The sequence below is a fragment of the Lepidochelys kempii genome, chromosome 1, assembly GCF_965140285.1.
Source record: "Lepidochelys kempii isolate rLepKem1 chromosome 1, rLepKem1.hap1, whole genome shotgun sequence".
Lineage (NCBI taxonomy): Eukaryota > Metazoa > Chordata > Testudines > Cheloniidae > Lepidochelys > Lepidochelys kempii.
In genome coordinates, this window is record NC_136380.1 from 198,876,382 (window position 1) to 198,903,750 (window position 27,369).

The window sequence follows — 27,369 nt, forward strand, 5'->3', positions numbered from 1 at the left end:
TTGGGGGGAGAATAGTTATGTCTCCTGCTCTCTTTTACCCGCATTCTCCATATACTTCATGTTATAGCAGTCTTGGAACACTTTCACCGCAGACTTGACAAAACACAAAGAAGGTACCAATGTAAAATTTCTAAAGATGGCTACAGCACCTCACTCAAAGTTTAAGAATCTGAAGTGCCTTCCAAAATCTGAGAGGTACGAGATGTGGAGCATGCTTTCAGAAGTCTTAAAAGAGCAACACTCTGATGCGGAAACTAGAGACCCTGAACCACCAAAAAAGAAAATCAACTTTCTGCTGGTGGCATCTGACTCAGATCATGAAAATGAACATGCGTCAGTCCGCTCTGCTTTGGATCGTTATCAAGCAGAACCCATCATCAGCATGGACACAAGCCCTCTGGAATGGTGGTCGAAGCACGAAGGGACATATGAATCTGGCACGTAAATAACTTGCAACACTGGCTACAACAGTGCCATGTGAATGCCTCTTCTCACTTTCAGGTGACACTGTAAATAAGAAGCAGGCAACATTATCTCCTGCAAATGTAAACAAACTTGTTTGTCTGAGCGATTGGCTGAACAAGTAGGACTGGGTAGACTTGTAGGCTCTAAAGTTTTACATTCAAAAATAAAACAATGCAGTTATTTTTTGTACATAATTCTACATCTGTAAATTCAACTTTCATGATAAAGATTGCACTACAGTACAATTGAATTGGTGAATTGAAAACTACTATTTCTTTTGGTTTTTACAGTGCAAATATTTGTAATAAAAAATAAGTATAAAGTGAGTGTTGTATACTTTGTATTCTGTGTTGTAACTGAAATCAATATATTTGAAAATGTAGGGAACATCCAAAAATATTTAAATAAATAGTATTCTCTGTTTAACAGCGTGATTAATCATGATTAATTTTTTTAATCATTTGACAGCCCTAGTGAAAACCTCTTTTAAAAGGTGGTTAAAATATATGATCTGGTTGTAAGTAGGTAGTGTTTTATTTTATTAGGTGAGGGAATAAAAGCAACAAAAATCTTCATGGACTTTTACGGATTCATTTCCGTGATTTTAGTCTAGCATTACATACTTAGGGATTAAAGTATATTTTCTCAAGTTTGAAAACACTAACCAAACTAGAGGTGTAATTCAACTTTCTTTCTACTTTTACTTTCTGAAGGGACAAAAAGTCATTTCATTCACCAAAATATATAACATTAGTACATGGATAGCATGCTGTATCAGAGGGGTGGGGTGGGGGTTGTGTGTGCATGCGTGTGCACAAAATTAAAGACGTTCTCAGTATACCATACACCAGGCTCCAGAGTTTTATCAAAACATTCTTCAGAATGATAAGTGTATAAACGAGACACTGAAGCCTGCAAATATATTATGGACCTCATTTGCTCAGAAAGTATGTTGGCAAAAGGAGTCTATTCCGTTTATTTTAAAATAATAGAAGCTAAAATATCCTACTGTTCAGACAGCGCGCTCTGTGCTGCACAGTTTAGAGGAAGTCGTGGTCCCCATCCCAAAATTCTTATAATCTAAACAGATCACAAGAACAGACTGAGAGACACAGAAGATGGCTCTAACTTAGGACTATTTTCTTTTTTAATAGTGTGCTGACAGTTCTTACTGACATAGGGTAGCATTTATGGGCCCCACAGAAGGAGAGCACTTTCAGGAGAAAGACAAATGAGTGGGCTGATGCCTAGTGCACAATGATCTGTTCTCCTAACTACTCACTTGTATTCTTGTTTGTGCTATATGCCCGTTTCTATTGCTAGGATAATGTGATAGCAGCAATAGGAAACAACGCTTTCTTCAATTTTCTATACTGTTTAATAATGTAATGCTAATCAATAAACACTACTGAATGGAGCAAGATTGGTCTGCAACTGCCTAAACAGCTCTTTGCTCTTGGATTAAGACACGCAATTGCAAAAGGTGATTTTTTTTTTTTTATTAAACATGCCAAACAGTGGCCAAAATTTCCTAATGTGTATAGGGGTTCTGGGAACCCAATTTAACACCTTATTAGGCACAGATTTTCAGGCATGTGCTCAGCATTTTCTGAAAATTAATCTCTTTAAGCTCTCTCAATCTGGGCACCCAAGAACGGAAGCAACTAGAACAATTAGTTGCTTTTGATAATGTTAGCCAGCGTCTTCACTAAGATTAACAATGAACAGTATTGCTGCTCATTCACTGCTTCTTTCTATTTAGGTCAAATTTATGGTACCAAGCACTGAAGTAGTCTCTCAATCAGATTGGTCTTAAACTCAATTATTTTTTTAACATGAAAACACATATAAGGGAAGCAGAGATTTTTTTCTTTTAGATTAAAAATTAACTTCCATCTTCTCTTTGTACTCCTATCTGCCCCTGCTGTTTCCCCCTCCCCTTCAGAAAGCAACAACAGGTTGACTTTTATCTTTCACTTTTCATTAATCACCACTTCAAATGCTTCCTTCTGATTTTTTCAAAATAAAAGGTTAGAAGCAGTAGCAGAAACACACTCCTAAAAGCCCTGGTTGCATCACCATTTTCTTCTCACAATTTCCCTTATAACTTGCAAGAGTTACGAAGCTACTAGCAAGAGTTTCAACAGTGCTCAACTCTTGACTTTTTAAACTTATTTTTAAAAATATAAATTGGAATAAAACCTCCAGATGTGTGCAGTATGCATATATTTAAGAATCAAAGGGAGAACATCCACATATACGGGGCCACTGAAAAGCACAGCTGTATAGAAAGTGATCTAGGAGCAGAGGAAAGTATACTACAGTATAACTATAGATTTCTTTTTGCTCCAATTATTTAAATATACTTTTTCATCACAACTTGTGGGTTTTGGTTAAGTACATTACTACAAATGTATTTTTAAATATTTCTTCTTTTATTTAAGACTTCATTTTATTAACCACAACTGACTTTCAAGCTACATATTGCATTCTACTTCAGGAATTTGCAGGTGGTCACTATACTAGAGACAAAAACACATAGTTCAAATACTCTGTAGAAAAGGCTAATATCTAAGTATAAAAATAGAAAACCTTTCTATTCTCAGGCAGGAGAGTGATCCAATTAAACATCTTTGACAATCATAAAGTCTAATTATCAGGCTAAAGAGTGAAGATTTTACCTTAAAGGCCAGAAGAGGGCAGTCAAAGCTAGAATTAAAATCAATGGCTGATTCCGTTTCTTCTCAGGCTGCCCAAGGCTCACTCACAGCTCCTAGTCAGTTTTCCTGTGTAGCTTCAGCAGGCAGGACCAGTCCTGTCAGTCACCAGGGAGTGTCTTACTCCCCCCTGCAGAAGACTTCCCAGTGTGACTGTTTCCAAGCTATCCTAAGAATTCTGATACACAAAATAAAAGTAATGACGACACCTTTTCCTATGTTTCAACTGTCAACAGAAGACTTCCCATCACAATATGGGTTAGAATTGCAAGATGAAAGGTAACAAGAAAGGCCAGCACATTAGTAATTGCGATCTTGTCCAGTTTCTCAACCAGGTGTCCCAATTTGAATCCATTCCTGGTTTAACTCCAGGCTAATGCTAAGAGCTCTTCTTGGGAGCAATTTGCAATAGCGTGAAGGTGAAGATGGGAAAGAAGGAATAAGAATCTTTGAAGTGGATGCACATTCAAGCTCTTCAAATCCAGGATAACTCTGATCCCTTGTGACTGCGTAGGAAGAAGAAGAATGTGGAATTGGTCCCTGCGTATCTCTCCAGTTTTGTACTGGTTCAACAACCGGCAAGTAGGACAGCGACCTCCCAAATCATATGGATATACTTTATCAGAAATTGGAAATAAGAAAAGGGGGTTGGACGGAGGAGGCAGGAATTAGCTGGAAGGGATCTGAATTCTATTACAGAACCTTTATCAACTACTTCTGTCGCCCACTGATCCAAAGAGGTGGCAGGCTACTGGCTGACATTGGAGAAGCATGACTCCACAGGGTTTCCCCCCTTCAGATGGGTACAGGAGAGAAGGGAAGTATTTTTGTTGTTCAGGGTGAATATCTGGAGAAAATACTTCTGGGACTTTTACTGCAGGATCTGTCCAATACCCTCTCCATCAAGTTACTGTCTCATCAGCAGAAGTTAGATGAAGAACAACCTCAAAAGGACTGTTTGTTCCTAACTGGAGGTTTGTAAATCTTTCCTCTGGTATCTTGCCAGTGGCAGGATTTTCTCATCCTAATCTTTGACTTCTAGGACACTGCTTTGTCTAAGCATTCAAAGCACTCAAAAATAAACTGCTCAGTAAAAAAGCCATCAAGTCTTTGGATGGCTGCCTTCCATTGTACAGTCCCCAAATGCCTTATTATTGTGCTCCTGGATAGCCACAAAGCAAATGGAACAAGGCACATATCTTATATGAACGCTGCTCCGAGAGAGCAATTTTATGTAGTAGTTGATTTCAGGTCCTTAGGCCCAGCCAGGTATCTTCTGAGAGGAAACCCATATAGGCCAAAATAGCACAAACAAAGCATGTAGCAGCAGCAGAAGAGAAGACATCAAGTCCTGCAGATGTGGCCACAGAACCAGGAGGTCTCTTGCCTCTGATCACTGAGCTCTTTGGATAGGACATTGCCTTCTGAAAGGATGACTGATTCTCAGGGTTAGCAATGGCTGAGTAAACCCTTTGTGAGGGCAGCAGTCTGACTTCAACTCTGAGGCTTTGTTAAACCTGAGCCATTTCAGAGTACTGATTAAACCTGTTTGGTAGTCCTCACTCTGCTTTTAAATATTTTCCAGGACTGGATCAAGAGTTCCACTTTGGAAACTTAAGGAAAGTACATCTTTGTTGACTCACTATCCTGTGTTTAACCCTGAAACCACGTGCGTACCAATATACAGAGCGGATATTTGGCAGGAGAGAAAGTGAATAGAGAAGACAAGCCATTCCTGGGATTCTTCCTTTGAATCAAAACCTGAGGCAGGCAAGTTGTCTGGAAGAGGAAATTCTCAGATGAGTGAGTCCTCAGGTGACCTCAGTACAGGTCTCTTTCTTGTCTTTGGCTTCTCATTACCAGAGCTATAGATTTAATCCTTTATGAGATGGAAGGATCAGTGAGACTGGTTAGCTCCAAGAGGTTCAGATCTACGTCCAATTTCTGTCAGCCATATTCTTGTAGAGGCTAGGCAGGGTAGGACGAAGACTGCCTTTGCTTCCTCTCATAGGTTGCAGGAACACTTTCATCTCCTCCAAGAGAATGGAGTCCGAAGCAGAAGGGGTCAATGTCACCTTATTTGAAATTCCCTCTGAGTGATATACTTGACCTTTGCTTGCCTTCTCCTGAATAAAAGCCCATGTCCAGAGGGGAAGACGAGGCTCTCAGGACCAGCTCAGATGGTAGGCTATCCTGCACTAGCCATAATGATGACTGAGATGGAGGATGATGATAAAACGGTTCAGTTGTCCAAGACAGGCAGCAATCATTGGATAAATTCTGCAGCAGGGTATCTCTAGGGTGACTAGGGAGTTTAAAATCAGCAGTGGTGAGCTACTTACCCCAGGGCTGGCTGAAAACACTGGCGGCTGTTTGGGTGTGACTGTTCAGTGACTGGACAGGCTTTTCTGCTCTGGAGCAGAGTTCAGCTAAGCAGCCCCTAATCTGCCAGTGGCATCCAGGACACTGTCTGACGAAGTCTTAGGTACAGGAAGAGGCATCTGGAGCAGTTTGCTGGCACGTTCGCAGATGTACAACTAAACCTGGTAACGAGGACACCATTATTTATACCAATGGTGGTGCTGCTCTCACAACTGTTGAACCCTCTTGATTAGGCCTTCCTGTTTGGCTACTGCTGGGAACTCAGGCTGCCAGGTTCCTCACTTCAGCTGAGCAACTGGAATGTCACTTCTGCTGGTACTGGAAGGAAGCCTACAAGAGCACACTCACTGGGAAGGGCTCCTCCTAGATACGGAAAGGACAGGATCTCTCTGCCAGGAATGTTTGCAGGGGATCTGTCCATTTAAGGCCTCTTGGTCTCTGGCTCTGCTTGAAGCCAGGGGGGTTGGGGAGACCACAAGATACTGCACACTGGAACAGAAATGTTCCCAACTAGGAGAAACTAAAGAATTCTAGTGTGGTTACAGAGTTATTCCTCTAAGTGCTTGCTATGTTCTTATGTTAGGAGGCAGAGGGAACCAGGAAATTTTCTAGAAGGGTGAACCAAGCTCCTTTCGGATGATTGACAAGTCTGGTCCTACCTCCTGAAGCAGCAAGTGTTGGAACGGCAAGCCTGGATATGAGAAAAAAACAATTGAATATTTCTAACTTTTGGTTTTAAAAAGTTTGGCCACCGTCTCCTCTAACATTTCTTGAAATATTATTTCATTACATGAACATTTTGGGAAAGAAAAAAAAAGAGCAATCCCACTCAAAAGTATAACACCAGTAATACAAAGAGACAAAGTAGGACAATCTCATTATGAAATACTCCTAAAGCCTGATGTTAAAGTTATTAGTTTCAGAGTGGTAGCCAAGTTAGTCTCTATCAGTAAAAAGAATGAAGAGTACTTGTGACATCTTAATAAAGTTATTAGTGTAATTTTAAAGAGTATGCTTAACAGAGTAGCAATGGGACAGTTTGTTGGTTGTTCAGCTGCATGAGAGAGCATCTTTTTTTTCCCCAAGAAAAGTATTGGCATATTCAGTCAAATGATCAGACTTCCCACATATGGTTGGATTCTTTATAATTTTGCCGTGTATGGAAAAGAGCACGGCAAATTAACGTAACTTAACATTTAAAAAACCCGTATTCACCTTAGGGTCAAGAAAAGGCACTTCATTGGATTCTAGACACCTACTGAAACCCGTCAGGTAACCTATACTGTGCCTAAAAATTTGCAGCAAAATAAACCAAAAACTCGTTCCAGTGTGGTCAGCAGAAATTTTGCCATTATTTTAACAGAATCCAAATTTAGACCACTGGGAAGAATTAAGGAGAGAGAATTAGTCTTATCTAATTGTTGTTACCTATCACCATTCAAGTGATACCTTTAAAGTTTTTTAGTGCCATATATGTCATGTGTTTAATAATCTTACATTTTTAATATGGATTTATTTTGAAGTGACATATTACAATAACTCATTCTGAATGAGAACTTTTAAAAATGAAATGTTTACTATGGAATTTAATTAGTTAAATGTCATGAGGAAAAAAAGTGTGTGTGCTAATATTTTTGTGAAAATAGGGGGGAGATGAACAGAACAGCGTAGAGAAAGGAGAAATCCCAATACTACGCTATGTTCACAGGGAAAAGACAATCTCTCTGATCTAGGTTACTAAAGATGAAGAAAAATCTATTTGGGGAAAAGTCTAGATATTCTGAAGGGAATACAATATAGGAAGTCAATCTAAAGGTGATAATGGGAGTTTTCCAATTGAGATCTTTGCTCCCTATATCACTTCTGTAATTCAGATCTTTACTGGATATTTGTATATTTTCCACATCTCATGAACGTTGATATTTGTATGAATTCAAATTTAATTTTGCTTATATGCTATTCTTGGGCCAAGGATCAAAACTGTAATTTACCATGCTGTGAAGAAAAATCACTTGGTAATTTTCCTCATTATGCCTGGTCATATATACAATATCTAAACACTCATCTGTGACTATATCTAGAAAATCTCTACTAATTTTACCTTATCCTGATCAACACCAGGTTCTCTGTATACTGTCCATTTCTGTGCATCATCACTGTATAGAATTCGGTAGGCAGAGATGTAATAGTAGTACTCTACTATGGTGGATCCAGTAGTTATAATGCCTGTGAATATGAAGGTTGCTATTTACATAAATGCCAAATGTCTCTCTTTGAAAAATGTTTATGTCAATGTTTTCATGCAATGATTTACAACATGAAGCATATACCCAGGATATGGCAACTTTAGGTAGAGGAATCAAACATAGGTTCGCCTCTGTCAGTTAATATTTTAAAGGTTTTCCTCTGAAATCATCAGGATCTATAACTTCCTCATCTGGTGACTGTCTCCTTATAATTATTTGAAATTACTTTTCTGAAAACATCCTTAACGTTTTTTTTCTTTGCATTTTTTGATGGGGCATCAAGCTGCTGCATTTGGCCTTGTGTTCTGGATTTACAAAGACAAAATCAAAGCCTGGTTTTGGATTCACAGGCTATATATAAGCAGCACTGAAAGACCACAAGCTTTCTTAGGCAGGTACTTACAGTATTATAATAGTCTAAGAAAGGTTTTTTATAGAAAGTATTAATACCGGCATGAAATTAAAGGAAAAGTAGAGATCAAAACTGTGAATCACAGCCAGAGAGAAGATGGAATGAAGAGAACAGAAGTTTGTTGTATGGAAGTTCATGAACCAGTACAGCCACTGGCAGTGAGACTATTAGCCTGGATTACAAAGACAATTCCTGAGAGGGCGGTGGGACTGAACTGACCACTTAAAAGGGGATGGTTTAGGATTGTCTTCTTGAAGTATAGGTGTTAGACAACATAACCATTCCCACCTAAACTAATTCACTTTTGGCATGAGGCAGATTGCAAACACACACAATAAGGAAAAGGTGAAACAACTTTGAAGAATTAATGCAGAAGAGGAAATAGAGGTGAATGCAACCTGTCATGCAATGGTCGCCCTACAGTTGGGTTTACATGCCAGGGACATCCCCAGACCCTGACCAAGACAGACACCACAAGCCAGTATTCCAACTCTCTGCTACTTCACACAAAACACATGCTGCCATCCACTGAAGCACATGGCCATGATTTGACCTAAAGCTCTTAGCTTCTGTGTTCTGGACAGAGCAAGTATAGTGTACCTCCGAGGTACCCTGTCCTCTACTTTCTGAGGAACATACCCACTTCCACAAATAGAAAGCAGCGTGTCCATGGCAGAATTGAGAAAACAGCAGATACTACTCTCTCTAGATTAATATTTACTACAGATACTAAGGCACAAGCAGCCTTTCTGAACAGAATTAGGGAAGAACTCTTCTCAGAGATGGGTGGCTGATTTAATCAACATGAATTAATCCTTTTTCTCCCTGGAAATTCTAAGAACAGATGGAACAGCAGCAATAGAAAAAAAAGCCAGCTATATTATATATACAGGGGGAGACACAGTGATCACATTGGCAAAGTCATGAAAAACCTCTGAATTAAGGCACGAAGAGGGGCAGGGGTTCCATTTCCCAGCACACACTAATTGTTATCTCAATGTAAGATGGTTTGATAGTTATCGGTCCCTTCATGCAACAGTTGCCACCTGACTGATCCAAACTCCACTGCTGTTCAATATGCAGTGTCACTGCAAAAACACTTATTGTATTATTGAATTAATAGTTATCTAGAACCAACTGTCACACACATCCCACTCATCAAAGCTTCAATCCAGGAAAGCACTAAGCACTTGCTTAACTTTATGATATGAGTAGTCCATCTGACTATTCATAAAAGTTAAGTTTGCACATAGCTGCTGTGTGGGATCACACCCCAAATAGCTTAGTGAAAATATGGAGGAAATTACAAAGCAGGAAAAAAACCACCAGAAAACAGGTTAAAAATAAATTAGCTTTGCCATTCCTGCCATCTATATTTAAAAAATTAAATATTTTTGAAGCACACAGCAATGAATTCAATGAGACATGTGAATGTTGAAAGAGCACATGCACGGACATTAGTAAGACGCACAAAACATGCAAGAATAAAAGATGGTTACTTTCTCCTTCTGTGGTCACATACCCCACTCTACTAAAATGAAAAGTGTATGTTTACTGCAAGGTCTGTCCAAAGAAAAGGCAGCTTTCTAATCTAAATACAACAATTAGGGGAAAGTGACAACAGGCCATGTGGTATGAAGAGAAAAGGGAAAGGGAAACAGTTGTTGGGAGAACATCTAGAAAGGACATTGATTCAGTTTGGTGATTTTCCTGGGTTTTTTTGGTTCTGTTTACATACTTTTAATATAATGAGGCATGAGTGACAGCAGCTAGAGTTCAGGTTAATGGGAGATGGCAAGGTGAAACTCGTGAGTTTTGAACTAGAAGGATATCACTTTATGCACAGGAAAATGGTTAGAGATGATGAGATGGGAGACAGATGGGAATGCACAGGGCCAGTAAAGGGCTTTCAACACGCACACAAGAAAACATCAGAACAACATGAGGCATGAGTCTTGGAATCCATCATTTTTCAAATTAAGAATGATTATAAGCAGAAGTATAACGCTGCAGTTTTTGTAGTTATTGTGTCAAGGAAAAACCTTATCACAGGAAGGTCACTTGATATAAAATCTAACTACTTAATCAGAAAACAGGACTAGGAAAAGAATGCAGACTAACAGATATCATTTTAGACCCTGTTACACAAACAAAAAAAGGAAGATTAAGATGTGGATACCACTAAAAGACTGAAGTCAGCAGTCAAAAATTAGTTTGTAAGTATTATGTAAAATTGGAACTCCTTCTTTGGGTGATCCTCTTCAAAGAATGTGAACTGCCACATTAAAGAGAATTAACATGGATATAAGAAAGCCAGAAAAGCCTTGTGGATCCAAGAGGACAATCAGCAGAAACAGGACAAGGCTGAAAAACCAATATAAGGTGGGAATCAGTTCCACAAAACTTGTAGGAAAGATCCTATGCCAAACCACCCCCTAGAGTGGAGCCTAACTTGTCCACCTGTAATTCTAGAATTTATTGAGTATGCCAAGACCATGGAAATATCATTGCTCTGATTAGTCAAATGCCAGCTGCTGATCTATAACCCCAGATTCAAACTGCATCAGTTATTAACCTACTCTACTCCTACCTTTCCAAATACAATTTTAAAAGCCATCTCAGATCTGCTTACCTGTTATCCTCTTTTCTTTATTCAGGTCTATTTGTAACCACTGATATCCATCAGTGGTAAAAGCAGCCCAAGGAGGTCCAGGCCTTTTCAATCTGGCTCTTTCAGGAGTCCAGATGTTTGCCTGGCCTGTTTCGTCAGGCCATTCTAGACTTGATGATGCAGTAATCTGAGAATCAGGGATTACTCCAGATTCCATTCCCAGTGTCCCATAGCAACCTGAACAACATAAGAGAGGAGGACTCAGATGCAAAATCAAAAGTTACACAATCAAATTTTCTTGCTCTGAATTCTCCCTTATTAAATTAAAGTTATATTGTGTAATATTATCACAGAATGTCAAGGCTGGAAGGGACTTCAGGAGGTCATCTAAGTTCAACCCCCTGCTCAAAGCAGGACCAATCCCCAATTTTTGCCCCAGATCCCTAAATGGCCCCCTCAAGGATTGAACTCACAACCATGGGTTTAGCAGGCCAATGCTCAAACCACTGAGCTATCCCTCCCCTCATTGTTTTTTGCAAGTCTGATATTTTGCAAGTCTGATGCACCATGGCAAACTATCTACTTCAGTGTCTAAAAATTCACAAAGTAAATTCAAATTGGAAAACTATAAACAAAAGGTAATGATAAAAAGCAACATATTCAGTTACAGAAGAGTTGTCTAGTGCAGAGGTTCTCAAGCTGTGGTCTGTGAGCTCCATTCAGGTGGTCCACGGATAGTTCCCTCTAAGGTGCATGCCTGGGCAGCCACACACGAGAGAATGAAAGGCCACCTACCTAATTAGTGGAGCCGCGCAGGCATGGCTCCACTAATTAGGTGCTTGGACCCTGGAGAAGACGCACATATAAGGTGAGGTGCTGGCCTTCGGGGGGAACAAGGGGTAGGTGGGAGGGGCAGTGTGGTGAGAAGAGGGGCTGCGGGGGAATTTGGGATGTGCAGGGCTGCAGTGGCCAGAGAAAGAGGCGACATTCCCCAGCTCCAGTGCTGTGGCTGCTGGGGAGAGACGGCCCTCCTTCCCAGCTCCAGCTCTGTGGCTGGGGAGAGACCCCCCTCCTTCTCAGCCCCAGCGCTGGGGCTGCTGCGGTGGGGGAGAGAGGGCACATCCATCACATTAGAAAGGTAAGACTACTGATATTAAAATATGAGTTGTGTGCTTTTATTTGCAGAACAAAAAAAGAAGTTGTTTTTTATACAGTGCTTTTATCCGAAGCACTTTACAATAGTTAGCTAACCGTACAAACAACATTTGGAAAGATCATTACGTGGTCCACCGAGACCCTCAGCAATTTTCAAGTGGTCGGCGAAAAAAAGAGTTTGAGAACCACTGCTCTAGTGGGTTGCTGAGCAACATTAGTCTGACATTAATCACTTAATTAATGGAGTTAGATCAGGAGGTAAATAGTACATCAATGAAATTTACAGAGGAAACTGAATTGGGAGGTGTTACAAATATCAATAAGGACAAAGAAATAATTAAAAAGTGACCTACAGAAAAGTTATATTCAGTTTGGAAAACAACAGCTAATGTATCTTGGAGAAAATAAGCTGGAAGAGATATTGGACGGAAGGGTAAAACATGGAAAGAAGTAATGCTCTGAAAGATAGAAGACTAATTATACTGCACAGCAACTGAATGAGAGTTTTCAATGCAATGCACCAACAAAAAGGATCAATGAAATTTGTGGCTTTATGTGCAGAGGCATTCATATTGGCATAACAAGGATGTGACAGTTTCTTGGCAAGGCTCTGGCAAGAAAGAATCTGGATTGGCATGTTACATTCAGTTCTGGGCATCTCAATACCAGAAAGATAAGAACATAGAATACAAATTAAGTGGCTTGAGAATTATATTTTTTAAAACTCAGTTTACACTCAGCAAGAGGCAACTTTAAGGATGAAGTAAAACAGAACAGAGAAATAGAATGTAAAAAACTGCTACAAATATAGAATGACTGAGCAAATACTAACCTTGCCACTTTTCAGAATACACTTACAATAATTTTATTCTTATATTTTAAAACTATATTAAGAAAGCAACAAAAAAGGTAAAAGAACATCTCTTTCTGTAGCAGGGCAAAAAAACCTTCTTGAATATTGGCATATGGGAAAAGATTTAAAGGGCCAAATAATTATAACTTGGCTAAACTTTGGAGGCTGGAGGGAACACATTTTTAAATGTCTCAAACCTGGAAATGTCGAGGTTTAATTTAGGAATAAGTAAAAATATGTCTCAGAGCAACTGAATTAAATTAAAGGGTCTCACTAAATTAGACAAAAGTATCGATACCAACGATACTCAGCATTTATTTGTATACTCCAAGTCCTCAAACTCCGACCAATCCTCACAATAATCCAGTGAAAACACAAAAATCTAAAATGTACTACTGTATTTGATTAACACGATAAAAAAAAAAGTCAGTTGCACGCACAACAGGTCTATTTTTTAAAAAAAGTGTCCCAAAAATCAATATGCAGTACATAGAGTGATATGCTTACCACTAGTCTTAAACGTGAAGAGACTTGCAGATAATAGTCCTCTGCAAAAAAACAAAAAGAAAGCTCTTTTTGTGGCCGTCACTGAAACAGTTAAGACAAATTGTTCTCAAATTTATTTTTCCTCTAGTACTACATCCCACCAGGAACCTATTCACACCCAAATATTTTTTCTATTGAAGTAGCACCTGTTACCACCACTATGGATAATGGTTTCAGCACTGTCAGTATGAGCACCTTTGCTTCAGGCTAAAACCTGGCCTAGAAAGTACCACCTAGTTTAAATCATTTCAAATGTAAAATAAAAGTATAAAAGTGCAGCTAATGATATATCTAGAAGAAGAGCAAATTAAAAAGATTTGGCTATCTAAATGATGAAGCTGAACAAGAAAACAATGGTCAACTCCCTCCACCCAAACCCTCTCTCATTTACTGGGATTTTGTCACACCAGAAGGCAGCTCTAAATCAAGAGGACCACCACATTACTCTCAATTTGCACTGTGCAATATCCTTTTTCCAAGTACCAAATGTCCAGGCACAACAACACTTGAAACATTAATAGATCAAACTGAACCTAAGCTCAGTTCTACAAGTTCTAATATTTCAAAGAGCACTGCAGCACTGATGCTTCAAATGTAGACAAATACCAACAGCCCAGTTCAGTTTTTGATCTTCTGACAATATGTAATCCTTTAATACTCAAAGTCCTTCAGACTCCATAACACAGTATGTTGGTGCTTCAGAAGAAAACATGACTATGAATCCATTAAAAAAAATAAAATCTATTTCAGTGCTCATTCAGGTCATAGAATATCAGGGTTGGAAGGGACCTCAGGAGGTCATCTAGTCCAACCCCCTGCTCAAAAGCAGGACCCGTCCCCAATTAAATCATCCCAGCCAGGGGTTTGTCAAGCCTGACCTTAAAAACTTCTAAGGAAGGAGATTCCACCACCTCCCTAGGCAACACATTCCAGTGTTTCACCACCCTCCAAGTGAAAAAGTTTTTCCTAATAGCCAACCTAAACCTCCCCCACTGCAACTTGAGACCATTACTCCTTGTCCTGTCCTCTTCCACCACTGAGACTAGTCTAGAACCATCCTCTCTGGAACCACCTCTCAGGTAGTTGAAAACAGCTATCAAATCCCCCCTCATTCTTCTCTTCCGCAGACTAAACAATCCCAGTTCCCTCAGCCTCTCCTCATAAGTCATGTGTTCCAGACCCCTAATCATTTTTGTTGCCCTTCGCTGGACTCTTTCCAATTTATCCACATCCTTCTTGTAGCGTGGGGCCCAAAACTGGACACAGTACTCCAGATGAGGCCTCACCAATGTCGAATAGAGGGGGACAATCACGTCCCTCGATCTGCTCGCTATGCCCCTACTTATACATCCCAAAATGCCATTGGCCTTCTTGGCAACAAGGGCACACTGCTGACTCATATCCAGCTTCTCGTCCACTGTCACCCCTAGGTCCTTTTCCGCAGAACTGCTGCCTAGCCATTCGGTCCCTAGTCTGTAGCTGTGCATTGGGTTCTTCCGTCCTAAGTGCAGGACCCTGCACTTATCCTTATTGAATCTCATCAGATTTCTTTTGGCCCAATCCTCCAATTTGTCTAGGTCCCGCTATATCCTATCCCTGCCCTCCAGCGTATCTACCACTCCTCCCAGTTTAGTATCATCCGCAAGTTTGCTGAGAGTGCAATCCATACCATCCTCCAGATCATTTATGAAGATATTGAACAAAACCGGCCCCAGGACCGACCCCTGGGGCACTCCACTTGACACTGGCTTCCAACTAGACATGGAGCCATTGATCACTACCCGTTGAGCCCGACAATCTAGCCAACTTTCTACCCACCTTATAGTGCATTCATCCAGCCCATACTACTTTAACTTGCTGACAAGAATACTGTGGGAATTTAGGTCCTGTCTAAACTAACTTTTTTCTAAAAATTTCCCACTGTGACCAACACTGGTTCAGCTCCACTGGTATTTGCGATGTTGGGAGCCCTAGTGTAGAACAGACACTGGCATTTACACCCTACCAATTAGAGTTGCTCTAAAGAAATTTACATGATACAGTATTCAAAATGCCAGGAGCAGCCAGCAGTCTTTCTACATTAGGGCTCCCAACATTGCGGTCATCAACGAGGCTGAACAGCGGGTTAGCAATGGCAGAAAATTTTCAGAAAATTTCCCAAATGTAGATGGGGGTCTCAAAACAGACAATGATCTACTTGTCCAAAGACATACCACAATGGATTTCAGATTGGTCTGAGCAGTCAGCCTTGAAAAACAGATTTCAAGTAAACTAAGAGCAGCCACCTGCTCTTTCCTCAGTGTCTCAATCAGCAATAGGACATGCTATAGTATCAGCTGTTGAGATTCAAACTGAAGATTTACACTAAAATAGGTAAGAATTTTTTTAAAAAAACCTTCCCTGGCTATTTTTTTAAAATGGAAAATGAAAAAAAATAAACTATCCCACTGTAGAAAAACTGAACTAAGAATTACAAAAATTATATAGTTTTATTATATACATGAATGACAACAAACTACAAAGTAGCAGCCAAGAACAGCATATATTCAATCAAATTATTATTTAAAAGAAAAACTATTAGGAGTTTATGGTTGTGCCATATATTTTTGAAGGTAGTTTCCCTAGTTTTGCAATGAAGTCTTAATTTTCACTTATGGCCTAGATATTACAATAATTTGGACAGGAAATCATATGCACCACAAAAATGAGTACAGTATAAGAACCTACTTAGAACAGAATCTACCATTGCTATAGATGGGTAACTCCACTGGTTTACAGTTTTCCATTGATACAACTGATGATCACAGATTGATTTACATCTCCTATTACCAAGAGGTTAGCATTAAATATATGAAAACAACAGAGCAAATATACTTACACTTTTGAGGTGACATTGTTAGCCAAAGAGCTTTCATAATATGGAATGCCTTTGCTGATTACAACATTGATTTGGCCACCCAGAATATTGGACACCACTCCTGCATGCACACCAGCCATGCAAAGTGACGAGGACTTTGAAGAAAATAGAAAATAATGTTCATATTTTTTTCCCCCGAACTGTTTCAGAATGTTTATGCCATAAAGAACCTGTTATTATTTAATTGTCTCCCCACAGGCACCATTCATTTTTGAATTTATAAGACATGAAATGTACAACTTTGCATTTTTCTGTTTTCTAAAAAAGAAGTGTAATGGAAGTGTACAGAATACAAACATTATGCTTAAATAAGGTCTTTAGCTGAAACTTACATACTGGGTGATGCAAGTGATTTTCAGTTTAAGATTATTTTCCTGAGAATCTTTTAGGTTAGACTAGGTAAGGAGAATATACATATCTACATATTCTAAAAGACAGGTGGGAAAAAACTGGTTACTGTAACCCGTTTCTCTTAACAGAAAGTGCAGGAAGGGTATAGTTGCTCACTATTCAATTCTGAGACGCTACATACTTATTTGTTGACAGAGCACCACTCATCATGTTATCTCATCTGTGCTGTCTGTTGTCAGAGAATACACTTTTTAGCACTTAAACACACACAACTTAGATGCTTTTATACACATTACAAGAGGAAACACTAAATAATCAGCTATTTTTGTTGCCAGAGTATAATGTAGTGCACATGATCAATCTCCATTCTGTGAGGAAGAGCTAAAATATGACTGCTGTTTATTGAGATCCATTAGTGTCATGAAATCAGAGGATGCCAATAAGAAGTTAGATTCCTCTCTAGGAACATGAATGTTATAGGCTTGAGACAGCCAGCCAACAGAAATAAAATGGGAAGTACCGAAGATTATTCTAGTGATCCACATTTCTCAGCGGATATCAAAACGTAAGACTATGGAGTGCTTAACCACTTCTTGGAGACAGCAACGTCCGGAGCTCCAGCCATTAAGCAGCTGAGCAAAATCAGTAGCATGTCACAATAGGAAGTATCTACTCCCAGAGCCAAGGAAATAGAGCTGACAGAAAACAAACATATGTAGCAGATTTTTATCAAAAAGTGCAGAATTTAATCAAACTTAAAATGAATATACTGTACTGTCTAAATTTACTTACATCGCTATATCCATGAGGAATAGTGCCAGAAATATCAGCAAAAGGAATCACACATCCAGCTGGACAATACTTACTGGAAGAAAAGGAGATATGAAGTCAATATATGCATGCCATTGCACTTCACTTTAAAAAGAGCAAGCAGCACATTGTAATTTATAGTTTTGCAGCTTAAACCAGACAGACAGACAATTTACCGTTTGGTAGGACTATAATACTGTATTATAATGCTGTCTAAAGCTGCCACCTATCAGTATGTCATAATTTGAGACAGCTGTCAAGTCAGAAAGAGAGAGACAAGGTGGATGAGGTAATATTGTTTATTGGACCAACTTCTGTTGGTGAGAGAGACAAGGTTTTGCGTTTACACAAAGCTCTTCTTCAGGTCTGGGAAATGTACTCAGAGCATCACAGCTAAATAGAGCATCACAGCTAAATACAAGGTGGAACAGATTGTTTAGCATAAGCAGAGAACATATTTCAAGGGGCCATTCAAGGTGAAGTGGCCTGTTAAAAATGGCCCCTTGAAAAATGTTAACTACTTATGCTAAGCAATCTGTCCTACCTTGTATTTAAGCTGTGACACTCAGCATGTTTCCCAGACCTGAAGTGGAGCTCTGTATAACCTCGAAAGCTTGTCTCTCTCACCAACAGAAGTTGGTCCAATAAAAGATAGTACCTCAACCACCTTGTGTCTCTAATAGCCTGGGACTAACATGGCTACAACAACACTGCATATAAATCAGAAATATATATTCAGGAAAAGATTTAGAACAGTAAAAACCAGGCATTTGACAGGAATGTCATGAAAGTATGTGCTTTAACTACATTTTTAATAAGTCTATATCCCTATGTCTGGTATCAACACTACATAACATCTGTAAATTCTGAAGTTTTCAAATCAGAATCCAGAATTCTAGCATTAGTGATTTTTTTTTATTTTATAACCTTTTAAACGGTGTTTAAAAAAATGTTAACTCTGAAAAGTGTACGGTACAGAATATAATCATACGAAACTGGTTGGCTTCAGGCTAATGCTTTTAGAGCATAGAAAGCAGGAGGCAAGATAGCTGTATTGCTGATGAAAGCACACGTTCACCTTCTAGTGCCACTTTCTACCACAAAATAAGAAAAAACAAACACCTGAGGAAAAAAGTTGGAATACACTATTCAGCAAAGTACTTAAGCATGTGCTCAAGTCCCAGTAAAGTCAATGGGATCTGAGCAAGTGTTTAAGCACTTTGCTGAATAGGGGCAAACTGTTGATTTGGAGCCTTAATGTAGAATATGCAGAGATTGCGAAGAAAGGATTGCAAAGGTCAAATATTGAAAGAGTGGTGGTGCCATGAGTTTATAGGCAAAATGTAACTATTGTAGCCCAAATTAATGTTTTGGCTTTACAATACTTTGTAGCTTTAAATGATTCACTTATTTGGGAAAAACAGGTCTCCTGATGACTAGCCTTGTCTACCATTTACCTGAAAGAACACAAATGCCTATTACGTCCCAGCAGAACTTCATTCATTCACACTAACTGTGAGGCCAATGACAAATTAATTTTACAAATTAGTAAGTGAATAAATAATAGAAAAGCAAGGGCTAATGCATCACAAAATATGCTTTTATCATGTGACAAAAGTATGTTAGATATAAGTTGTGACAGATATCGCAACCACACACAGTATCTTTAGGGACTGTATTCTATTCCAGGAGGGAGAGATACCACAGTTCCTCCAGGAACTAAAAAAAACAGTGTGTGTGGGGAAGTGATTATGGTGGTCATTGGGACTGTAAACAGTTTCAGAGAAGTACCATCCCCTAGGGGTGACATGAGTACTAAAGGTAATATTTCTCTTTATCTACTGCACATTTTGTAATCTATTTTGTAAAAGCAATGAATTTTTAGTAACATGAGCCCTCATTAGCACTATTAATTTTTGGCTGGAAAGCGGGGACACTGCTGGTTTTTCTGTGTGTTCATTTAGTGCAAATTAGCGAGGTTCTACTGCATACTAAAATGATTATCTTCATTTTTGGAAACTATAAGGTCAAAACTTATGATTTTATCATTTAATCATTTAAATTTCACCATCCAAAGGACTCTGTTTGAAACAAAGTGCAAATGATGTGTGTAACAGCATGAATAAAATCACAGTAAAATAACCATAGTGAAGGGTGAAAAAACAAGCAGAGCAGTCTTACTTGAATTCTGGTTCAGAAAAGTGACTTGCATTGTCTAAACAGGTTATTAGGTCTGGAAAGAAAAAAAATATTAAGTCAAGAATGAGACAGAGACAACCAATTTTAGCCAACTTTTTTAAAAGTACATGAAGCCCATCTAATTGAATCTCTCAGACTCATCAGTTGTGTGTGGTTCAATCAGAAAAGTCTTTGAATGAAAAACAATGTATTTGTTAAACAACATACTAATTGTGAATCTTTTCTGTTACAGTAGAACCTTGATAATTTGTACTAATGACTGGTAAAATCCACTGAGAATTTAGCATGTAAACATTACAAAATTGATCTTGTTCATTTATTTTGCATAGTTTAATTTTAATTATTCCTGGGAATGCTTCACAGAATGCTTGTAAGTGCACTGTATTATGTTTTAAAAAGTCAGAAATTCTTATACTCTGTTTACAAGAGGAAACTGAATAGAGAGGATAAAATTAGTTTTGGGTTCTGGGTGTTAACATATGACAGTCTTGCACAAGTGGAGCAGGATGAAATACAGAACACAGGAGGGCCTTTCCCACATTATCGAAGAGTGACAACTAAAATTTGATACGTTTATCCACTATGTCAATCTGAGCTGTCAAGTTTAAATACACAAATTTATGCAAGTCAAATTAGAAAACAAATATAATAAAAATTGAGAACGAAAGGAAGACCTCCTCCACTTTTTTGTAGTATTAACTCTAACAATGAGGTTCTCAAACTGTTGCCTGCAGAACCTTGCTGGTGGTCCACAGAGAACTGGAGGATCATGTGTAGTTCTACATCCACTTCTATTGGTGTCTAGGCTGAACACCAGTAGAAGCAAGTGTAAAGGAAGAGGAAGAACACATATAGCAGCCTCCATTGCAGGCCACAGCACCACAAGAGCATGAAAGAGGAACAAAGAAGCTGTTTGCAAAAAACCAGACAAGAAGCCACCAGCTGATCCCCAGCCATAAGAACACTTGGAGGAAGCAAGGAAATAGGATAACATGCAGGGACAAGGTAACAAGGAGCAGATCAGACAGAAAGATTGGAACTGATAGATGTGTGTGAAAACAGAAAGGTAGAAAAATGCAACAGTTACCACAGGGATTATAGGAGACTGGGAATGGGATCAGAATTCCATGGTACTGCCACTCTATAAAGAGGTGATCTACACTAAAAATCTTTCAGGACCCTTCATCCAGCATCTTGGTTGTTATACTCCAAACAAATGTATTTAATCTTTTATCTAAAGCAGCTGTTTCATTCCTTAACCCACTCTGAACAGTAACTTAGTGTATCCAGGGGGTAGGACAGTTGAGAAGTGTTAAGACTACATCTAAAAGAGTGTGTATTTTTAGATATCTACTGCTCATGTTGAAAACACAGAAAAAAAAGTTTGTACTCATTATACAGCTCTAATTTTAATCACTACACAGAGTAACTAACTAAATCTGACAAATACCTGATTTATCAGTGGTTGAATATGAGGCAAGAAATCCACGCCCAGAAAGGTGTGTCCCACTCATGAACTGTACTGTGACTTCATTACTTTTTGACTCAATTAAACTGTCCATCTGAAAGCCCAGACCACAGTATTTTCCTATGAAGAAAAAAAAAATCATTAAAAAAACTTGTTTATGTTCAGTGTAAGCTCACATTAAGTTTTCTAATTACACTGAAGCTAAAGTGAACTGATTGTAAGTGAAGAACATACTCAGTATTTGAGATGGAGAGTACAGACATCATATGCATTTCAACTGTTGATTCAATCACGGATACCTATGAACATGAGCTTAAAGAGCATAACAGTTAAATAGGACTATTAGAGAACCCTAGAAATGTAGGGCTGGAAGGGACCTCAAGAGATCATCCAGCCCCCTGCACTAAGGAAGGACCAAGTAAACCTAGACCATCTGACAGATGTTTGTCCATCCTGTTCTTAAAAACCTTCAGTGACGGGTATTCTACAACTCCCCTTGGTAACACATTCCAGGACTTAACTATCCTTGTAATTAGAAAGTTTTTCCTAATATCTAACCTACATCTCGCTTGCTGCAGATTAAGCCCATTACTTCTTGTCTACCTTCAGTGGACATGGAGAACAACCAATCACCATCTTCTTTATAACAGCCCTTCACACATTTGAAGAACTATCATATCCCCCTCAGTCTTTCTTCTCATGACTAAACATATCCGGGTTTTTTTAACCTTTCTTCAGTTCACATTTTCTAAATCTTTTACCATTGTTAAATAGGAAAGAACAACAATATGACAAATTGCATGAGAACTAAGTCCCAGTATCAGCAAGACTACAACAACAGGTTCCTATACTACTAAGACCTGTAGAGAACACAACAGGTTTAAATATTGTCTGGTTTTAGCCCTGGGAAAGCATTTGTTCGCAGCAAAGCCCGACGTTTACCATGGACACAGACTCCTGGTGAACTCTGTATACCCTAGGCTTGGAAGGATTAGATTTTTATTAGTAAAATGTCAGTAAAAGTCAAATTACCATACATACACAAAGCAATGAAAAAATATTTCCATCAATAATCAACATTTACAGATAGGCAAAGACAGACAAATGATGCGTAAGAACTTATTAGAGCTTGATTTAAGGATGTTTACTTTGTATATTTTGACACATGATGTTGACAATTTGTGTTTCAACAGTTATAAAGCTTTAACTTTTTGAATCTAAACATCTATGTTCATTAAATAATTACTGTCTGACAACCTCCTCCCCCCATAATTTCCCATAAGTGTGAAAATTTAAATAGATAAAAATAAAAAATGCTTAAAAATGAATAGATATTATCTAGCAAAATTATAAAAAAAAATAAAAACTGAATTCTCCTGACTATGTATACTGCAAGACCAACCATGAAGCTAGAAAAATTTCCCCAGTACCTACTAGCTCAAGGGCTAAGCCTACTAGGTAGGGTGAAAAATACATGTGCTTGCATGATTCCATCTGCAAACTTTATCAGAAATGATTATACATATGTTTATTTATACTAATATTAAACAGAACTGGGCTGAGAACTAATCTCTTTAGGACTCCACTGGAAACTCTTCCCCCACTCCTTGATGATGAATCCATGAAATATTACATTTTGAGATGACAAGTTATCCAGTGTTTAATCCATTTAATGTTCACTAAAATCATCTTGAACAGTATCTGAAGCAGTCAGATATGATCTTCCAACATTTTTCATTTAAACGGACATAAAGCAGACACCAAGGATACAACGTGCCACTCACATTACATCATACCAGTGGTGTTAAATGAATAGAGTCCTGAAGTTAGAAGAAGTCCAGAAGAAAGCTTCTTTTAAACATGTTTTTATATTTAATAGCAAACGGTCACCTAATCCATTTCTGGGTACTAATTAATAGTTGGAATGAGCTGATAACCTGAGATGGTCACTGTGGGACATCAGCTTTTCCTAATTGACCATTAATGCCCACATAATGCCCCCTCTGTATTTTGGCTTAATATACACTTTACATTACAACTCCAAAATCTACTCCTACCGGAATTCTGCACCTAACAATTCTGAGGAAAAAAAAAAAATCTGCACACAATATTTTAAAATGTTGCAAAATTATTCAAATTTTATTTATCAATAAATAAATGTGGAGGCTCCAGCATGGCTGTGGGGAGCACATCCACTGGCTGCACGGAGGTGGGAGATCACCCTGCAGCCTCCCCACACTCCCGGACAGGGACTTGGCGGTGAGGCTGCACCTGATCCTGACACAGCGCAAGGGCTGGGCCTGTCCCAGAAACACCCCAGGGCCCTGCCCCTCTGCACCAGGTGCACAAGATATGGGTAGACAGGCTCAGTGAAGCAGGATCCAAGTATGGAGGGGCTTAGTGGGGGGTGGGGATCCAGGTGTGGGGTGAGAGATTTCTATGTGGGACAATTGGGGTGCAGGCAGCTCAGTGGGGGATCTGGATGCACAGGGACTCATTGGGGGGTCTGGGTGCAAGGACAATGGGACTCTTCGGGGGGATCCAGGTGAATGTGGTTGGGGCTCAGCAGCAGAGGTCTGGGTGTGGGGAGCTTAACAGGGGGGTCTGGATGCTGGGGGAGTGGGGCTCGATAGGGTGAGGTCCGGATGCAGCTAGTTGGGGCTCAGTGGGGTGGGAGGCTCATCAGGGTGGTCCATGTGCAGGGGTGGTGGGGTTTGTTGGGGTAGGGGTTCGATGGGCCTGCTTAACGGGGGAGCCCCAGCTGCTGCCAAGGGGATGCCGCATGCTAGGTTCCCCCCACACAGTGCCCTATCCCATCCCCCTTCCCCTCCCCACTTCCTCATCTCTTCCCTCACTCCCACATCCCCCTACACTATACCATCCCCCTTCCTTCCCCACTTCCTCTTCCCCCCACCCTACCACCCCACTCCCATTCCCCTATTTCCTCTACCCACCCTGCTCTACCCCACCACAGGCACTCACCATTGTACAGAAAACAGGATGGCTCCCAGCACACAGAAGGGAAGTACAACCAGCACTAGGACCAAGGAAGTGGTGTCCAGCTGCAGAGTCGGCTAGCTGTTGCGAAACCCTCCTTTACCCAGGCAACTTTATGCTTACAGAAATGGGGGCGAGGCAGTGGCACGTGATCTTGCATGCCCCACCCAAGCACCACGTTTGGATGGGCTATGCCCCCCACAAACTACACCCCTGGGCACCCCCAGTCTTGCCCCCACAGCTGCTCCATGTGCCAGAAACTACACCAGCATGTGACCCCCTCTTGAGGATTCCTTTGCTTCCCTGTTATTTTCTGCAGGGAAGCAAAAAATTCTGTGGTGGACATGAATTCTGTGCATGCGCAGTGGCACAGAATTCCCCCAGAAGTAAAAATCTGGGAAGCAGTTAGCCATTATTAGTCAAAAGATACGTTTGGGGAGCGCGGGTGTTTCGTTCTAAGCAACAACAGTTAAAATCTGCTTTAAAACAACAACAAAAAACAACATTTCTTTTGGGAAATACATTTTGCTGCTAAATCAAAGTCTACCTTCATTATTTCTGTAATAAGCCATATTTTTTATCTGGGGGATTTCTTCCTCAGGGAGGATTCTCTCCATCAGGTATTTAAGGTATGTCACAATTTTTGTGGAGATCTTTAGACGCAAGAAGATGTTGTTCTGCAAAATTATCACAGATCCACAAATTCTAGTAGAGATATGTAATTTCTGACTGGAATTTCCACTGTGGTTTGAGTTTGTAGACTTTTTTTCAAGACTTTTGTAAAAAATAACTTTCTTCCAGGTAATGCAAGCCCCCAGTATTCGCTGACCAGCTGTAATTTTACCCTGTTAATCGATGCACGACAGTAGATTTATACTTTGGATCTTTCCATTAACTAACAGTTGATCACAATAAACAGTATTGTGTACCTTGTAATAATTACAGGATAAGAATGCACTTGGAACTCACATGGGCCTAATTTGCAGGTAGATGTATTTGTAGAACATTTATTTTCATTTAGTGGTATACAGCACTCAAATACTGGATTGAACACTATTATGAAGAAGTGCTAACAAAGCTAACTTCCCATGATAAGCATGATTTTCAGACTTTCCCACCCACCCACCCCTACGTCCATCAAAAATAATCAACACACCTGAAATTTCACATTCCGTATCTCATTATGGGATAGAATATTTTTGGATATTTTGGAGCAAGACAAAGGAAGAGTTTTCTGAGATACATGGTTTTTAAAGTTTCCCTCTGATTCACTTTTCCCTCTGATTACATTTTGGCTCATCACGTTTCTGACCATATAGAAACTTAAGAATTGCCTCTCCCCTTCTGGGTTCCAGGATTAGCTGCTCCAAGAAGCAGTCATTAATAGTGTCTAGAAATTTTATTTCTACATCCTGTCCTGAAGTGATATGTATCCAGTCAATATAGGATGGTTGAAATTCCCCCATTATTATTGAGTTTTCTGTTTTTGTAGCTCCTCTAATATCCCTGAGCATTTTATGATCACCGGCACCATTCTGGTCAAGAGTATATTCTTACTGCTATAGTCTTATTACCCAAACATGGAGTTTCTGTCCAGAGAGATTCTATGTACGGTCTGATTCATTTAAAATTTTTACTATATTTGACTTTATGCTTTCTTTCACATATTGTGCACAATCCTACCAGCGCAACTTACTCTGTCATTCTTATATATTTTGTACCCTGGTATTATCGTGTCCCATTGACTATCATCGTTCCACCAAGTTTCTGTTATGCCTATTATATCAATATCCCGATTTAACACCAGCCACTCAAGTTCACCCATCTTAGTATTTAGACTTCTAGCATTTCTATACATACACTTATAAAATTTGTCAATACTTAGTTGTCTGCCTTCATGTGATGCAACTGAAAGGGATTTAAAACTTCATTTCTCTCAGAATCTCTAACAAGTATAAGTGCTTCTCATAGACTTTCTTGGACAGTTCAAATAAGTTACATAGATATTGAGTGTTATGAGACTACATTAAACATAAACATACTTAAAACTATATATTATATACGTGTCCATCTTTTTAAATATGCATAAAATATGCAAAATGTGAATGGCCCAGATGTAGATTGCTGGAAGCAACCCAGGCTTGAAGGGGTGAAAAAAGGAAAGGTATAGGAGGTTAAATGGAAATAGGCGATATCAAGCCACATGAAGATGAGAGGTCTAGGAAGAATGAAATGCTTGTAAGGTTCACCAAGTCCCTCTTGGGCTTCCAAATTGTGCAGGGACTCCTTTCACTGAATAATGCTATTTCTTTTTAAATATAAGAAAATTCCCTGGCAAACAGTTCATTAACTGAAAGTTAAGTTTGAAAAACTAACTCTTCAGCCAAACAACACTTGAGAATTTTGTAGTTTTCCAAAAACCCACAAACATTTAAAGCCTGGAAATTCCAAATGAATTATTCAATTTACCAAAAAATAAAAACAAACAAAAAAACCCATTTGAAAGTATACAAAATACATTCAGGGTCACAACCATAACTCTGATTCCATAGTTCCTTACAACAACTTTATCCATCTTCATCTCTTTCATGACCCCAAAAAAGTTATTAAGAGGTAAGGGTATTCAATACACACACATGGATGCACAAGATTGCCTCAGAATTTAGGGTTGTTCTCAGATGACACTTCAGAGTTAAGATCTTTGACTGATCTTAACTGTGCAATAAATAAATGAAACCCAAAATCCAAAGCTGAAATTTAACCTGGAATTTCCTGGCTATTTTTTAGGGACTAGTGGGAAAGAGGAAAAATCTTTAACAGTCTCCTATGAGATTTTTGGCAGAACTGAGATTCCTTCCACCTTAACTTTAGATTTTTTTTTGCCTGAGATAAGTGCCTAGAGACAACATCAAGAGATAGGATCAAAATGGGAGTCACTTGTCTAATATCTCCACTGTCTGTTGTTTCAAATATGTAAATTCAAGAAATTGTGTTAGCTATGGCTGCAATTTTTAGCATCCTTATTAGTTCCATAAATTAATCTGCTAGTAGCAGAAAAAGACACATACTGCTCAACGTATTATACTCACACCAGCTGGATACAGCTGAAAGACAAAAGAAACAAATGAACTAGAATATTTACTTAAGTCAGTTAACTCACTTGTAAAAGTGAGTAACAGACTGATCACAACTGGACGTTCCTTGCCATTTAAGGACCTCAGTGCTTTGTTATTTTAGACT

The 27,369-nt window shown here is 39.1% G+C and overlaps 1 protein-coding gene across 2 annotated transcripts in view; it reads right to left on the reverse strand.

Annotated features, from left to right (window-relative positions):
* Window positions 1-27,369, reverse strand: part of DCBLD2 (discoidin, CUB and LCCL domain containing 2) — a 65,512-nt gene that overhangs the window by 13,415 nt on the left and 24,728 nt on the right. The window contains exons 2-9 of one of the 2 annotated variants that reach the window (XM_073307573.2): window positions 27,219-27,233; window positions 21,115-21,252; window positions 19,647-19,698; window positions 17,448-17,520; window positions 16,266-16,399; window positions 13,349-13,389; window positions 10,855-11,070; window positions 7,666-7,790 (exon numbers count right to left, since the gene is read on the reverse strand). In XM_073307573.2, coding sequence (XP_073163674.1) covers window positions 7,666-7,790; window positions 10,855-11,070; window positions 13,349-13,389; window positions 16,266-16,399; window positions 17,448-17,520; window positions 19,647-19,698; window positions 21,115-21,226 — 753 coding nt within the window. In that variant the 5' untranslated portion in view covers window positions 21,227-21,252; window positions 27,219-27,233. The remainder of the gene's footprint in view (window positions 1-7,665; window positions 7,791-10,854; window positions 11,071-13,348; window positions 13,390-16,265; window positions 16,400-17,447; window positions 17,521-19,646; window positions 19,699-21,114; window positions 21,253-27,218; window positions 27,234-27,369) is intronic. The other variant, XM_073307570.2, reaches the window with a different exon arrangement.